At 41.1% G+C, this 18,038-nt stretch overlaps 1 protein-coding gene across 8 annotated transcripts in view; it reads left to right on the top strand.

Moving 5' to 3' along the window:
- The window catches only part of AOPEP (aminopeptidase O (putative)), a 192,809-nt gene that overhangs the window by 72,774 nt on the left and 101,997 nt on the right, over nt 1-18,038 (top strand). For all 8 annotated transcript variants that reach the window (XR_008233506.1, XR_008233507.1, XM_052777125.1 and 5 more), the window contains exon 9: nt 8,956-8,999. Coding sequence is in view for 6 of the 8 variants with exons in the window: in XM_052777125.1 (XP_052633085.1) it covers nt 8,956-8,999 (44 nt within the window). In the remaining 2 variants the exon portion in view is untranslated. The remainder of the gene's footprint in view (nt 1-8,955; nt 9,000-18,038) is intronic.

Below are 18,038 nucleotides of genomic sequence, written 5' to 3'. Positions count from 1 at the left end.
TGCTTCTTTCTTTCAGTAGACTTTCTCTGACAGTGATATCATGCAGTGGCAGGCCACTCTGAAGAGCAGTTGTTCTCATAGAACAGTACTTCTTCCTGGACTGGTGGAGGCTTGGCTGTAAAAAGTAATGTTGAACTGGGAATCAGAATCTGCCCTCTCTAAGTCCAACTGCATGTATTAATCACTTGAACTACAGACTTAGCTTGTTCTCTTCCTGTCAGAAATGGTGTATAATTATTCCATGCAAAGTAGAACAGCTTCAAAAGGAAAGACTGAGCAAGTCACACCACAGTGTATTCTACCATCTGTTACACAGAGAACCCAGCTGAGGTTATAAATAGAAATTTACCTCCCCCTAGGTCTTTCTGAAAAAGTCCTGTAACCACTGGCTGTAGCATTAAAAGGGGGACTGTCTTGTCCTCCAGTGTTTTGTTTTGAGAAGGGAATGACATAGCTCTTCAAACCCAAAGTTCTAGGAAATCCTGTCGTTGGTGATGAATCCAGCTTATGCTGTGGCACTGCAGCTTGTTGCTTCGGTAATGCTGTGAAAACAACTGTTTATGCGGGTGTCTGTGAACCAGGTCACTGAACTCCTCACAGTTAAAAACAGGCCTGGAACAATATGACAAGTATCTGGCATCACCAGCAGAACAGTGTGATGAGAGTGAGGGGCAGGGGAAAAGAGAGGAGAACAGGTATGAGTGGATTTCTGAAACAAGTTTCTTTGCTGAAGTCTGTCTTTTCTTGAGTTATGGTTGAAATCGTTGAGGGGATTCAGTATGGTGATAAATGTCTTCTTGCAACACAGAGTAAGGGCTTCTGATTTTGAGGGAATGGGCTCTAACACTCCTGTTTCTTCCAGCCACAGTGATTCTTTGCTCGTGTGCTTGCTGTTTTGAATCTCAGTCTTACAGATGTATGCCCATGTATTTTACAAATAGCTCACAGACTTGTGGATTCTTCTGTATGTCAAGTCACCCAGGCATTAGGCATAGTAGGTCTACTGCAGCAGCTCTGCCCTGTGGAGGAAGGTTTGGGGTGTTAAGGGAGTTAATGTTTCCACTGCTGCAGCTGTTTCCTGTACCATCGTTCTGAGACTCTGACCAGTTATGTTTGGCATAGTGTGGAAAATGCCAGTGACTATATGAGTCTTGTCTACATTATGGTGTCCAGGATCATAAATATGACACTTCACTATTACACAGCTGGAAACTTTTTGAAAATCACAGAAATCATGAAACTGCTAAAACCAAGAAGCAGCCCAGTATTTTAATCTGGTGGTAAGAAAGGTGCTTGCATTTTAGTGAGAAGAAGTCAGCTTGTTGCTCCTGGTTGATGTGAGATGAGTTGAGCCAGTAGATGCAAAATGTCTTAGTGCATTATACTATTAGTCATGATAGCTAGATTGCATTGCAAATGAACTACCCATCTACTACAGACTTCTGCCTTTGTCCAGCACTCTGCTATGAAATGTCAGTTTGCAACTTATCTAACTCCAGTCTCGTAAGATGAAATACTATATGTTGTTTCTGCACCCAGAAACAACCATTTTGGTTATTGGATAAAAAATTGTTCAGTGTTTTTAATTATTCAAGCAAGAGTAAGTGATGCTTTTATTTCAGCTTTCTTCGGCTACTTTTTATTTGAATATGTGCAATATATCCATAGCTATGTTCTTAACGTAGGTCAAAAAAGATACTTTCCTTCAAATGAAGATACTTGATTTGGTGGAGAAAGAGCTGTGTACTATGTAACTTTTACTGTGTGCTTTTTGTGCTTTTACCTTGTTTCACAGCAGCCTAAATCCAGCTCCCATCAAAGTTTCTGGGAAGAGAATTTTACCATCATCCTGTTGTTTGGTCACTATGTTAAAAATGCAAAGGGGATAGGACTATATCCAATTGTAAATGCATTTACTTTCTTTGTAAGAAATCTTAAAGATTGTATTTGTGTTGGTGTCTGGTATAGGTAGATAAGCAATCACAGCAGGACTTGCAAATGCAGAAGCAATGAAGTCAAGTTAGCACAAAGTTTATTATTCAAGTTCCTTCTTCAACAAACGTGCTGTCAGTGTTTAAATTAGTAAAAGATTTAAAATAAATGGAGGTGCAAATGGTACATTTAAACATCATAGTGTTGTACTTTCACCTTGTCCAAAATAATTGTAAAAGTTCCCAGCTTTAGGAGTTGTGGGGACGAGGGAAAGTAAAAACAGTGAAAATAATTGCCCATGTTCTGAATACTAGTCTTGTTTTCAGTGGTGTTTGTAGTATTTTTCCTAGATGGGAGCTGCAGGTGCAAGGAAATGACTTCAGATGTGAAACATTAATCAGTTTGCCTTTTTCCTTCATTTTGATTGCATGCTCAGTATGTTTTTAATAGTAGGTTTTGTTTATTGTAGTTGAGTTAGCAACAGACAAGTAAAGCAAGTCTGGAATCTCTGAGAAGGATTTTAAAAAATCTTGCATTTTTCTTTCTGTGAGAGAATTTGCTTACTAACTGCTCTGAATGAACTCTTAAAATAATGAATGGAGTGCTACTAACTATAAATAAATAGAAAGGCGTGCAAGTTGCTGATATTCCTAACACAGTTAAAGCTGTTGTTCAGTTTGATATTGAAATAAGAACACCTTGGGAATTGAATTGTTTGCAGACTTTAATTTTCATGTAGTTCTGTCTGCTATAATAGTAATCCAAGGTCTATAGTGTTCCTCCATCTGATACGGTTATAATTTGCTACAGTAAAATGACAGTCAAGGAGGCAGTGCTTCAAAAAAATCATAATTTATGCTATTAAAAGTTTTAAAGGCAGATGTATGGATCCAAGCCCACTGTGAATGTACCTATATCAACATGTTCCTGCACACCAATTTGCATGGGCACATACCATTATCATCATTTTATAAAATTGGTATCGGCACACACAAATCACCATTCAACTATCTTGTTGAACTTCTAAGTTGTAGAACTCTTGTAACTAGAATTGAAAGTCTAAGCATGCAGTGTGCATGTATTGTGATGTTTCAGCCTATAGAATCTTTTCTTTAGATAAAAGTTTTAACTAAAAATTTGTCTCTGCGGTTTAGCCCCATCTGTTCCATGGTTACTGACCTGTGAGCTTGAGCAAACAACTGTTGACGTCAGGGAGGCATGGTATGGACCCTGGTGCTGTCCCATCCACAGCAGCCTCTAGGACAGGGGTCTTTGCTTTCTACACTCTCATGTGCTTGGAAAACAGAAATAGATGGGTCAGTTTTACTCAGATTGCATTAGTTTCCTGTTCCAATTCTTGCATAAATGAACATATTCCTACTTTTTTGTTAGCTGTGCACCACGCAGCCTTCATTCACTTTCCTTATAGGTATGCATTATGAGACAACCTTTAATTACTACATGATCACCGTCCTTTTATTTTTTTTTTTTTCCAAAGACCTTTGCCTCATTTATGTAGAATAGGTATTGCTCTCATATGAAGCAGCTGCTTGGTATTTTGTTCTCTGTTCATTGTTCATAAGCACAGTATGCTTTTCTTTCTGTTCAACTTTTTAAGTTTTAACAAGCGTAAGGCAATAAAAAAGACTGCTTCACTAGGTCAGACATTTTAACCTGAGATTAACTGTGTTTAAAACGCTTATGTATGTGACAATTGATTAATGTATGGATCAGTTAATTACATTGCACATTTTGACAACCCATTGTGTTCATATATAAAAATCTCACGAGCTTTAGGCTATATCTCTATTTCAGTACAAGTATCTTGAAAGAAGGAACATATGAAATATTGTGCTTGAATTATAATTAAGACTAGGTTAGTAGAAGTTATTAACATGGTATAAGGCAAGATTTTGGGGGGTGAGAAAACTTTTTTCTGATATACTTTTTTCATAATTGTGTAAGATAAACCGTGTATCGTAAAGGACAGAGATCAGAATGAAGTAGTGCTAGAAATGGAATTGGAGAAGAAAGCAGAGAGTAGTGAAGCTAAGAGGAGCCCAGGTGTTTCATAATCATGTATAATACAGCTGATAATGTGTCACACATTTTAATGTCCCAATAGTATAGCTGCATAAAAAAAAAGCAAATATCTTTTGGTATCATTTATCTCAAGTGTAAATATCTTAAAAGAATCAGTAAGTTTTACACATATAATTGTCTTCTACTGGGGAAGTGACACATATAATTGTCTTCTATCAGGGAAGTGACCCATATATCTGAAAATGTCTTAGAACTTTCTGATAAAGTACACAGATCCTTCCTATAGCTGCTGAACTTACTAAGTCTTGAGCTTCAGTCTTCAGCTGTGGAGTACCTTTTTGCATTTCCACTTCTGTTACAGTAGTCTCTCACTCCTCTGCTGACCTAAAGTTATTGTATTTGCTTAGCTTCCATTTAGCATCTTTCAAGCTTAAAATTACATGGGAGCTTGTTATGCAATATCATTTGATAGCAAAAAAGGTAAAGTCCTTAATTCTGACCAGAGCAAACTGACAAGGGAGCACTCCCAAAGTATATGGGTTTTATCAGTGCCAAATCACAGCTCCAGCTTTTGTTTTATTTAGTGAGATGTATTTTAAATAATCAGAGTCAAATGCATCTCACATAATTTTCTGCTGCATAGTCTTAAACAGAAATCCAAAGAATGATTGAGAGCTCTGTGTAGAACCATTGATACATAACAGATCTAGTTCTTCATCTTTTTCTTAGGTATATATGTGTGTTCTTACAGGTTTATACATATAAAATAGAATGAGTCTGTGTTTAATTCAAATTTTAGGTGGTGGCATATTTAGCATTTTTAGTGGGCAGTGAGAATTTGTGTAACTTCTGAAGAAATTAAAACATTTCAAGTGAGTTTGAGACAACATAGGCTCTGGTGTCAAAGCGTTAGGAGAAGGTGTGTTCAAGCTACATGCCTTCAATTACGTGCCTGGGGTCTAGTTTGAACCTTCCCGTCAATACGGTAAGGAGGAATGCCAACACTTTGTTCAGTGAATTAAGTGACAAGTCAATATACTTTTTCCAACTTACATGGTCCCTGAATGGACTTACCTCCTCGGAGGTGTTTATACATGTACAAAGATTATTTTTTGTGAAGGCTGGGGCTCTGACAGAAGCCCTTTTGCTAATACAGCTGGGGTGATTTAAGACTTGCTTCCCTTAGTTATTCACTCAGTAACTAAGAGGACAAATTCAGTCTTGTTGGTATGGACAGTTTACGAAGTTGTGTGAAAGCACTGGACCGTGAATTTGGGTGGCTCAGGCAGGGATACCTTCTGCTGCTGTGCTACACAGGGACAATAACCCTGGCCCTGGGCAAGGGCCATCCAGGGGACTGATATCGCCCTAAATATCCACAAGAAGATTTACCAGAAATCCTTGTTAGATCCTCCTATGTGTTACGTTTTCTTGTTTGTCAGAATATTGGTCATTTTTCTTTAGGGAATTGCTAGTGATCTGAATGCAGTTCATTGGCATGGGGTAAATGGGCAACAAATTCTGCTTTTGACTGGAGCTAGTCAGAGGCTCTGTCACCTGGGGCTTAAACTGTTAAAGCTGTCTGGCTAATGATTGCTGCCTGATAATAGAACATATAGTTGGGGAGTCTTGCTTACTCTTGGTAGGAAGTTGTCGTCTTTGAAGGGGCATTCCAGGCTTGTTACCAAAACCCCAAGAGAAGGATTTCAACATGTTGCTGATTTTGTTAAATAAAAGCCAGGACGATGAACAGGGAGGGAATTTCAAATAAACAGGATCCTAGCAAGGGTGTTCATTATTTATTTTTCCACCCAAAAGGGACAAAGTAATGTTTACCATTTAATTCTGTCATTTACAAACTGCATAATTGATATGAATAGTTTAAGTGGGTAATTTCTGTAAGGAATTGGATGTAAGTGCATTTGTTTATTTGTTGCCAACTGAATGTCCTTTCAGATGTATCACTTTTAGTCATGAAATCTCCATTGTTTTTATGGACCCTATTTATATCTGAGTTAGAGAATTTAACTGAAAGTATCTGGTGGTTGTAGAGTACTTGAAATATCTAGATTCGAGTTTTTCATAAAGAGGATATAATTTGCCTTTTAATATTCAGTGTTCTTTATTTAATACCAACATGTGTGGTCAGAGAGAAGTACTTGTCTGGTGCCCCAAAACAGTTCAAGAGTAGAAACATGCTGCTCATTGCTCCAGACAAGAATTTGAGTAATAATATAGCATCTTTAGTCATGAAATAAAAGGTCTTCTAAACCCAGGTCTGTCTAGTTACTGCTTCAAGTAGCCTTCATTCCTAGGGTTCTCAAAATTACTTCCTTCAGCCTACTTCTCAGTCATTGGGTCCCCACTTTTCTTTGCCTTTGACTCAGACATGCTACATGCATTAACAGTGCAAAGAAAACTTCTTGATCTCAATTCACAGTCAGTATCCAGATTTGATCTGCTTAGCAGCAGCCCAGAGTTGCAGTTGTGATTAAAATTGTTGGCTTCAGTCTGGACTATGGTGAGAGCAGACAAGAGTCTTTAGGAAATTTAATTATAAGGGTCTAGCAAATCCTTAGTGAACGTGTGTGAACTCATTTTTCAAAGGCTTTTTCAGTTTGGCCAAATGTCAATAAAATTCCACAAAATGCAGAATAACAGTTTCTTTATATAGGGAAAAGTTGTTTTCTAGCCTCTGGGCTGCCAGCCATGGAAGAACAAGAAGAGTACGTAGGGAAGTAAGATTATTTAATCATATGAATATAAGCCAGTTTGTTAATAATGCAGCACTGTGGTGGCATGTGATTTCTAACTCATATTTTCATTCTGGCTTCATTGAATTACTTGCAACAAAGACAAAAAACAAACTATAATTTGTTTTCTGATCTGGCTCAGCATTTATTTATGATTACCCTGGTCATCCACAAGTCTTTTCTTCCAAGTGTAAGGTCACTAGAACCTCTGAAAGAAATGACATCAAAGCTTAAAAAAACCCGCATTATCCCCTAACTTTTCTCTTGAACACTTCTGAACCATTTCATCTGAGGAGGAAGAAAAAATAGCCTGAGGATAAAATTTCACTCCAGATGGTTAAAGTTTGGCAAAATTATAAGCAACTGAAAAGTCAGACCTATAATGGGATGTGTCATGCAGACTTGATAATAGGTGAATGTTAAAAGTCATGCAAATATGAGGTAAGTGGTAATTTGTTTTCCTACTCTGTTTTGGAGCATCAAAATAGAAGCAGTTAAGATAGAATAGATTAATCCTAATTATAAGAAAGTGTGTAGAATGATGCTTACTGCCTTAATCTGTATTTGGAAAAATGAAGACAGCTTTAATCACAAAGGAGATGTTTAATTTCATAGTATAATATACAGAATATAAAAACACTTGTAATACCAGAAGTATCTTCAAGTGCACTGTGGTATTGATTATAAAAAGTTGATGCAATCTAATCAGGGAATCTAGCTGCATTAATGCATACAGAGATGGTGCAAATAGTGTCAAGGATGACCACTTCAGTATTACTTTTCACACACTTTTGAAACAACTCTAATGATGATCTTTTCATAGTGTTTATTTCTACGTAAGCTTACTTTGTACCTCCAGAAAAGCTTCCATGAGTGGAAGGAGATGGTAGTTCTCTGTTTACATACAGAATAATGGTACAGAACTGCAAGCAGTAGTATGAAATAAGGGGATTTCACGCTTTGTCATCATGTCAGCAGTACACTGTAGTTAGGACAGAACAACTCCTGGCATAGTTAATGATGGCATTCTTGCCACAGCAACACTGAGCCCAGCACTGTGTAATTTACCTTTTGTTGTAAGCAAATTTTGCAGCCACTGCAACATAGCCTGAATCTCACTTGTAATCTAAAGGATGAAGGCTTAACCATGTTACCAGGAATTTCAGCTGCCATCACTCTTTCTTTGATTCCCTAACAATGCCATAATCAGACAGAGAAACAGTATCTCTCATTGAATGCCATGGTGCAGTCCCTAAGTAAAACTTTTCTGCCTTTTAGGAAACGTTCCTTAAGACCTTAGAGAGCAAGTACTTGCAATCAGAAATCAGCTTGCCCTCATATATTGCAGTGAGGAACATCATTAGCCTATGAAACTTGTCTCCACAAAGACTAGTATTAATAAAGTGGATGTATTGCTTTATGAAATAGCATATAAATGAGTAATCCATATTAATAAATCCTCTTATGAGATTGTTCAGAGGAGCGCATTGTGTCAAAGTGATTGTCATTAAAATTGGGTCATGTGTAGTGTGTGGTGCCACAGAACCTTCAAGTAATGTCAGATGTAACTTTCTCAAGAGGGTTTATCATGCTGTTGTAAGTGAGGATGATAGTAATGGTGTTCCATTGGCATTGCACCTTTGTAAATCCATGTAAGAAATTCTAGCTACCTTTTCTTTGAAGAATTTACTCCTTAGTTGGTGTGGTTGGCAGCAACATTGTGAATTTTGTCACAGAATGAGGAGTAGGTGGGATCTTCCAATCAGATATGTGCATTAAGGAAAAAAAAGCCTTATGTGGTTATATAATTAAAGACAGTGTGGTAACATAAGCACAGTAGAGAGAGTGTAAACACCCTTAATTCTGGTGTTTCTTAGCCTTTGAGTATGTGAATCTGCAGCCTTTAACAGTTTTAAATATAGTTTGTGTGTGTATATTATAGATTAAATAAAAGTGGGAATGTGGGATTGTGTTAAAATAGTCAGCAGACTTTTCAAGCCCATTTTCTTTCAGTATTGACACTTTTTACTTGAGTGGGTTGGAAAACTGACAAACATAACGTATGTGTATAAATAACTGAGCAGAAAATCACCATAGCGGATATATAAACTTCTTTCTTATCATTCTGTTATCTGCAGTCTTTAAAAATCCAGTGCTCACTAGCAATGCAGACACGGAGTTATGTCTTCATAAACACACTAATTGTGGTGCTTTGTTCATTTTCTAGGATTTTCTTTGCATGCTGTTGGAAGACATCCCTGAACAAAAAAAGTAAGTAAGAACCAGGCTAGAAAAGTCAAAGAAGAAAGTAGAAATCAGATTTAAATATCAGCTGTGCTAGCCAGAAATAGTAGGATTTCATTTAGTATTGTTCTACTTGTTTTTTTTCAAGTGTGCATGTGTATCATTCTCTGAAAATTCTCGTACATATATACACAAATAATTTGACACTTGCTGTGTTATTGCTATCCCATGTTCCCTGCCAGCTGTCCCTTTAACTTGTTAGGGCAGCAGTGAGGTCCTGTGTTCACTATACGACCTGAAGTGCCAGTCACAGCTGCCTTCTCAAACTAATTTGTGATCCTCCTGCCAGCTGCTTTTGGCACATGGCACCCTACAGCAAGGAGGCCAGAGCTTTGCCGTGGATCTGGGAAACCAGAGAAGATGGATTTTTCTCAAGCAGTAGTCTGGTACCATCCCCTCCCTGTCATACAGTGTGCCAAATGGAGAAGGATGGAAAACGCTGATGGAAATCCAGTGTTAATTGCCTGACACGTCCTTCAAAATCCTCCTACATGTGACTGTGACTGGCTGAAGGTGATAGAGCTTTGTATCCCTCCCTGCTTATCCATTGGTTTGTTCTGTGCTACAAATACAGGTTCTTTTGTAGTGCAGCTTTACATATTATAGTTTTCAAAAATAATGTATTCACTTGAAAAATGCAATTTTGGGGAGCAGGATTCCGAAAGTCTTCATAAATCTGGGTGAGTAGTTTGGAAAAAAAAAAGGAGATAAGATATTCATAGAAGTTCAATGTATTGAGTTTTTTAGTGAAACCCTTCTGCTCTTAGAGGGTGAGGGATGGAGAAGCTAGTTATCATCGAGATAATGTGTTTTGTGGCATCATGAGTTTAGTTTGGGTGGCATTACATTTTCCAGCGAGGTACCATACGATGATATTTTGTTTATATCATTGGATATGGGTTTCCAGCCCAAATATAATCAGGAATATTAAATGGAATATATGGGAAAGCGGATTATTTAATGGCATGATTATACATTGATTTGTTAATAAAATCTCTGTTTTCCTTCCTTTTTTCACTTGTGTTTCTCTGAAGTCCAAACCCAGTGCAAAATGTTATTTGAGTAAGCATCCAATTTTCCACCTAGAAGCATGCCAAAATATTTAAACTTTCAGTGACACTTATGCAAAAGAATTATGTCTCTGATTTGCGTTGCATCATACTCCAGAATGTATGAACAAAATTTCAGATCTGTGGTAATTCACTTTACAATCAGACATAGAGTATATCTGAACTTACCTACTGCCAAGATTACCTTGGGTGCAGGTATCAACAGCAATGCCAAGAATAATAGAGCATCTGGATATACAGAAGGCCTTTATTTCTTATCTGCTACACGGATGTTTTTTCATTCTTAAATGCATTCTGTTGTTAGTACACAAATACTAGCCTGAAGTAAACGCAAAGGGAGGAAAGAGAAAAATGAAGTACTTTTAGAGATCATCTGCTGATGAGTGCTTTTTTGCACAAAGTTTCAGTTGTAAGAATGAAATGTATTTCAAGATTAGAGCAACAAAATTCTTTGTAGCATGCAAAACCTCCCAGACTTGTGTAATTCTACCAAGTAAAATTTTAATGTTTAAACTAAATGCTTCTTTGTAATGGAGGCTGGACTTAATAATTAAAAAAAAAAAAGAAGAAGAAAAGAGAAATTAGTAGTAGTGAATCAAGCCAAATCCTGCCCTCAGATGTGGCAACAGAGGCAAACTAGTGTAGCTAGGAGTAGAATTTGGCTTATGGGAGATTTTTTTAATGAGAACAGGATTAACATTGGCAGAAAGCAATCATACAACAGTGTGGAAATTTTCTGTAATTATTATGTTGGAGTAATGCAATATTTCTGCTATTGGATACAGCACACTGTATCTAAAATATTCTCACTCTTCCAGTACTTAATTCCTTTAGTTTTTACCTACAGGAAATTTTTTAGTACATTCCCAGTGATGAGCAGTTCCAAGATACAGACGTAACTTCTTAAGTGGCAGTCATTGATTTTTGCTGCCTTTTGTACTCAGAGGAGGAGAATTATATGCCTAGTTTATAGGGCTACTTCACTTCCTGCTCTGACTCAATTTTAATGGCATGTTAGCTGTAGGAATCCATTCTGCAAGGCAGGATCCTCCTGTTTCTGGACTGTGGCTGAATACTGACAATCAGATAGGCCTACCTTCTGGTCCTTTAGAATTTCCTAACTTGCCCTTAAGGCAGATTATTTCTATGTGTGAAGGGCTAATGGCAAGAAGGACAAACCAATACCTATCATTATCCTTCTCTGTTTTCAAAGCCTTTTAAAATATAACATGTGCTGGCTATAGTCTCACATTATCTTGGCCTTTCTGTAGAAAATCTACAATACTTCCCACGTGTAACTGAGGCATCCTATTTCCTTATATATAACTTGAAACTTCACTACATTAAAAAAAAAACAATCTAAACCAAACAACAACAAAAACCCCTCTTATGTGTCTGTATATCACAGTGCACTAGATTTGATAAAACTCCCAGTGGCTCTGTTCTCCCCAAGGCTTACACCCATAGTCTTTGCTGTAAATTGATCCTCTCCACATCTGTGCAACATGTGAGCTGTGCAAAGACTCAGTGTTTTTAAGACCCTGTAACAGAGGGTGAGTTTCACCAGCCTCAGATAAATCAGAGTCGCAGCTGCTTGTCCTCTTTATAACTGCAGATTTTTTTGAGGAGGTCAGTTCTGTTCTTTGGGGTTTTCTGGTGGTATTTTTTATTTAATTTCATTCAATAAAATAAATAAGTGTACGAATAAAGCTGTGGTTTTAATAATACATTATACACAAAGGAAGGCTTGTGTTACAGCTCTGCTATTTGTACTGTTAATAACTCAGGCTTACTAAACACATTCCTTGGATGTCTTCATAAATTGTCAATTAAGTACTAAATCAACGTTAAAATAATGCTGCAATTTCGAACTACTCAGCTCTACAGGTTGTCCTGGTTTCAGCTGGGATAGAGTTAACTGTCTTCCTAGTAGCTGGTACAGTGCTGTGTTTTGAGTTCAGTATGCGAAGAATGTTGATAACACTGATGTCTTCAGTTGTTGCTCAGTAGTGTTTAGACTAATGTCAAGGATTTTTCAGCTTCTCATGCCCAGCCAGCGAGAAAGCTGGAGGGGCACAAGAAGTTGGCACAGGACACAGCCAGGGCACCTGACCCAAACTGGCCAACGGTGTATTCCATACCATGTGACGTCACGTCTAGTATAGGAACTGGGGGGAGTGGGGGAGGGGGGAATCGCCGCTCAGGGACTGTCTGGGTGTCGGTCGGCGGGTGGTGAGCAATTGCACTGTGCATCATTTGTACATTCCAATCCTTTCATTATTGCTGTTGTCATTTTATTAGTGTTATCATTATCATTTTCTTCTTTTCTGTTCTATTAAACCGTTCTTATCTCAACCCACGGGTTTTGCTTCTTTTCCCGACTTTCTCCCCCATCCCACTGGGTCGGGGGGGAGTGAGTGAGCGGCTGCGTGGTGTTTAGTTGCTGGCTGGGGTTAAACCACGACAGTCCTTTTTGGCGCCCAACGTGGGGCACGAAGGGTTGAGATAACAACAAACCTGACCAGAGCTTGTTAAAACAAATTTGTTATAAGCATTCATTATATCGGTCTAATAGTCGCTGGTCATTATGTTGATTTATGTGTTCTTAGAGTTGTTGCTCTGGTTTTTAAAGTTCTGTTATGTATCACCTCGCTTGCTGTATGTAGTCCCTCTTCTGCTGCTTATCATCCGTGGGAGGTGGATTAAGGTTTTCGCTTTGATGTATTGTATAACACTGGTTTATGGTATGATAAAGTCATCGGCTGTGGGATTAATCCGGTACTTGCACTCAGCATTGTCACCTTTATACTGTGGAAAACTATCTGTGGGAAACTATTAATAATTATACCATTTACCTTTCCTCCTTGGAAAACCAGTCTATGGGTCGGATACCTTTCTTCCCCTCTCCTTTCTCCTTCAGTCCAGTTACAATGGTGTTTGAGAATTTTGAAAAATTTGAATACTCTTGGGATGTTGGGACCAGCATGGTCCTAGCCCTACTGCTAGGAATTAGCATGCTTCTGAATGTGGTTCAGCTCTCGTTTAAGGTTAAACAACTATTTAAGAAAATCACCCAGAGATCTGCCCCAAGGCTGGATAATTATGAGTGGCAGGGTTTGTGGGGTAGTATGGGCAAGTACCTAGAAAAGTGGGCACCTCCAATGTTTTGGAAATTCACCCCTGAACAAGTGCAGAATCCAGAAGAACTAGTAAAATATTTGGAAAAGGTATGCTGTCACCCCGGCAGCTCCAGAGAGATACAAATTACTGCAACGTGCTGGGGCCTGGCCCATGCCTATCGAGCCCTGTTTGACACCACTCAGTACCCTCAAGGGGAAGAGAAGGTCTCTGGACCTAACAACAAAACGATGAGCACTGCGGTCACTCAAACCTCGGCAACGGGCACTGCGGCCCCTCCAGCCCCGGCAACGAGCACTGTGGCTACCCAAACCTCAGTGACAGGCACTGCAGCCCCTCCAGCCCCGGCAATGAGCACGGCAGCTACCCAAACCTCGGCAACGGGCACTGAGGTCCCTCCAGCCCCAGCAACGAGCACAGCAGCTACCCAAACCGTGGCAACAGACACTGCCGTTATCCAAGACCCGGCGAGCGGTACTGCAACTGAATCAGCGGACCAACCTGCACCAGTATCAGTTGCCCCCATACAGAAAAAGAAATATACAAAAAAATCAGTTCGCTTAGCGAAGGATGAAGGTGAACCAGGGTCATCACGGGAACAGGAGGAAGAGGCAGAACCAGAGGTAATAACCCGGTCCCTATCTTTGAGTGAGCTGCGGGATGTGTGAAAAGATTTTGGCTGCCGTATAGGTGAGCATATTATCACCTGGCTCCTCCGATGCTGGGACAATGGGGCTAATAGCTTGGAATTAGAAGGTAGGGAAGCCAAGCAGCTGGGATCGCTTGCCAGGGAAGGTGGCATTGACAAGGCAATTGGAAGAGGGACACAAGCCATCAGCCTCTGGAGGCGACTCCTGTCAAGTGTGAAGGAAAGGTACCCCTTTAAGGAAGATGTTATATGTCAATCAAGCAAGTGGACAACCATGGAAAAAGGTGTCCAATATCTGAGGGAATTAGCTGTGCTAGAGACAATTCATCATGATCTGGACAACCCACAATTACCCAAAGATCCAGACGAAGTCCAATGCACACGACCCATGTGGCGGAAGTTTGTACGGAGCACACACACCATCGTCCTATGCCAACTCACTGGCAATAATGACCTGGAAAGACGAAGAGGCACCAACAGTGGATGAAGTGGCTCGCCAACTCCGTCAATACGAAGAAAATCTCTCCTCCTCCCCACAAGCCTGCATTTCGGCTGTGGAGAAGCTGTCCGAGGATTTCCAGCAATTCAAAGAGATGTCCTGTTGCCCACCTGTAAGGACCAATGTCTCAGCTATTAGGAGTGAGCGCTCCTCTGCCCAAGAGAGAGAATATAGAAGGTACACACCGCGAGGTGCCCTGTGGTTTTACTTATGTGATCATGGAGAGGACATGAGGAAATGGGATGGAAAACCTACCTTAGTCCTAAATGCATGGGTACGTGAGCTGCGAGGAAGAAACACCACAAAAGGGGATTCTACCAGGAAAAATGCCACTCCGGTTTCCAAACAGAGTAGAAGGGCTGATCTTATTTCTGATCCTCTTGAAGGGACTTCTGAGCCAATTTTACGAGAATTGAATACTGGATACTCTGACCAGAATTAGAGGGGCCCTGCCTCCAGCCAGGTGGAGGAAAGGGATAACCGGGTCTATTGGACTGTGTGGATTCGATGGCCTGGCACGTTAGACCCACAGGAGTATAAGGCTCTAGTAGACACCGGCGCACGGTGTACTTTAATGCCATCAAGTTGTGAAGGGGCAGAACCCATTTCTATTTCTGGTGTGACAGGGGGATCCCAAGAGTTAACTGTATTGGAAGCTGAAGCAAGCCTAACTGGGAATGAATGGCAGAAACACCCCATTGTGACTGGTCCAGAGGGTCCATGCATCCTTGGCATAGACTATCTCAGGAGAGGGTATTTTAAGGACCCAAAGGGGTATCGATTGGCTTTTGGTATAGCTGCCTTGGAGACGGAGGGCACGGAACAGCTGTCTACCCTGCCTGGTCTCTCTCAAGACCCTTCGGTTGTGGGGTTGCTGAGGGTTGAAGAACAAGTACCAATTGCTACCACGACGGTGCACCGGCGCCAATATCGCACCAACCAAGACTCTCTGATTCCCATCCACAAGTTGATTCGCCAACTGGAGAGCCAAGGAGTGACCAGCAAAACTCGCTCACCTTTTAATAGTCCCATATGGCCCGTGCGAAAGTCTAATGGGGAGTGGAGGCTAACAGTTGACTATTGCGGCCTGAATGAAGTTACGCCACCGCTGAGTGCTGCCGTTCCAGATATGCTAGAACTTCAATATGAACTAGAGTCAAAGGCAGCCAAGTGGTATGCTACAACTGACATTGCTAATGCGTTTTTCTCAATCCCTCTGGCAGCAGAGTGTCGTCTACAATTTGCCTTTACTTGGAGGGGTGTCCAGTACACTTGGAATCGATTGCCCCAGAGTTGGAAACACAGCCCCACCATTTGCCATGGACTAATCTAGACTGCACTGGAAAAAGGTGAAGCTCCGGAACACCTGCAATACATTGATGACATCATCGTATGGGGCAACACGGCAGAAGAAGTCTTTGAGAAAGGGAAGAAAATAATCCAAATCCTTCTGAAAGCCGGTTTTGCCATAAAAGAAAGTAAGGTCAAGGGACCTGCACGGGAGATCCAGTTTTTAGGAATAAAATGGCAAGATGGGTGTCGTCAGATCCCAATGGACGTGATTAACAAAATAGCAGCTATGTCTCCACCAACTAATAAAAAGGAAACACAGGCCTTCTTAGGTGTCGTGGGGTTTTGGAGAATGCATATTCCAAATTACAGTCTGATTGTAAGCCCTCTCTATCAAGTGACCTGGAAGAAGAATGATTTTAAATGGGGCCCTGAGCAACAACAAGCCTTTGAACAAATTAAACGGGAGATTGTTCATGCAGTAGCCCTCGGAACAGTCTGGACAGGACAAGATGTTAAAAATGTGCTCTAGAGTGCAGCTGGGGAGAATGGCCCTACCTGGAGCCTCTGGCAGAAAGCACCTGGGGAGACCCGAGGCCGACCCCTGGGGTTTTGGAGTCGGGGATACAGAGGATCCGAGGCTCGCTATACTCCAACTGAAAAAGAGATATTGGCAGCATATGAAGGAGTTCAAGCTGCCTCAGAAGTGGTTGGTGCTGAAACACAGCTCCTCTTAGCACGCCGACTGCCAGTGCTGGGCTGGATGTTCAAAGGGAAAGTCTCCTCTACACATCACGCGACTGATGCCACGTGGAGTAAGTGGATTGCACTGATCACACAATGGGCTCGCATAGGAAACCCCAGTCGCCCAGGAATTGTGGAAGTGATCATGGACTGGCCAGAAGGCAAAGATTTTGGAATGTCGCCAGAGGAGGAGGTGGCACATGCTGAAGAGGCCCCGCTGTATAATAAACTGCCAGAAAATGAGAGGCAATATGCCCTGTTCACTGACAGATCCTGTCGCATCGTGGGAAAGCATCGGAGGTGGAAAGCTGCCGTATGGAGTCCTACACGACAAGTTGCAGAAACTGCCGAAGGAGAAGGTGAATCGAGTCAGTTTGCAGAGGTGAAAGCCATCCAGCTAGCATTAGATATTGCTGAAAGAGAAAAGTGGCCAGTGCTCTATCTCTATACTGACTCATGGATGGTGGCAAATGCCCTGTGGGGGTGCCTACAGCAATGGAAGCAGAGCAACTGGCAGCGCAGAGGTAAACCCATTTGGGCTGCCGCACTGTGGCAAGATATTGCATCCCGGCTAGAGAATCTGGTTGTAAAAGTACGTCATGTAGATGCTCACATACCCAAGAGTCGGGCCACTGAAGAACATCAAAACAACCAGCAGGCAGATCAGGCTGCCAAGATTGAAGTGTCTCAGGTGGACCTGGACTGGCAACATAAGGGTGAACTATTTATGGCTCGGTGGACCCATGATGCTTCAGGCCATCAGGGAAGAGATGCAACATATAGATGGGCTCGTGATCGAGGGGTGGACTTGACCATGGACACTATTGCACAGGTTATCCATGAATGTGAAACATGTGCTGCAATTAAGCAAGCCAAGCGGTTAAAGCCCCTGTGGTATGGAGGGCGATGGCTGAAATATAAATATGGGGAAGCCTGGCAGATTGACTATATCACACTCCCACAAACCCGCCAAGGCAAGCGCTATGTGCTCACGGTGGTGGAATCAACGACTGGATGGCTGGAAACATATTCTGTGCCCCATGCCACCGCCCGGAACACTATCCTGGGCCTAGAAAAGCAAGTCTTGTGGCGACATGGCACCCCAGAACGAATTGAGTCAGACAACGGGACTCATTTCCGAAACAACCTCATAGACACCTGGGCCAAAAAGCATGGTATTGAGTGGGTATATCGTATGCCCTATCATGCAGCAGCCTCTGGGAAAATTGAGCGATACAATGGACTGTTAAAGACTACATTGAGAGCAATGGGGGGTGGAACTTTCAAACATTGGGATACATATTTAGCAAAAGCCACCTGGTTAGTCAACACCAGAGGATCTGCCAATCGGGGTGGCCCTGCCCAGTCGGAATTTTTACATACTGTAGAAGGGGATAAAGTCCCTGTAGTGCACATAAAAAATATGTTAGGGAAGACAGTCTGGGTTACTCCTGCCTCAGGCAAAGGTAAACCCATTCGTGGGATTGCTTTTGCTCAAGGGCCTGGGTGCACTTGGTGGGTGATGCGAAAAGATGGGGAAGTCTGATGTGTGCTTCAAGGGGATTTAATTTTAGGTGAGAATAGCCAGAATTAAACTGTATATTAGTTGCTATATA

The sequence above is a fragment of the Harpia harpyja genome, chromosome Z (genome assembly GCF_026419915.1).
Source record: "Harpia harpyja isolate bHarHar1 chromosome Z, bHarHar1 primary haplotype, whole genome shotgun sequence".
Lineage (NCBI taxonomy): Eukaryota > Metazoa > Chordata > Aves > Accipitriformes > Accipitridae > Harpia > Harpia harpyja.
The sequence above is the reverse complement of the archived record's forward strand: the minus strand, read 5'-3'. Positions and strand labels throughout refer to the sequence as shown.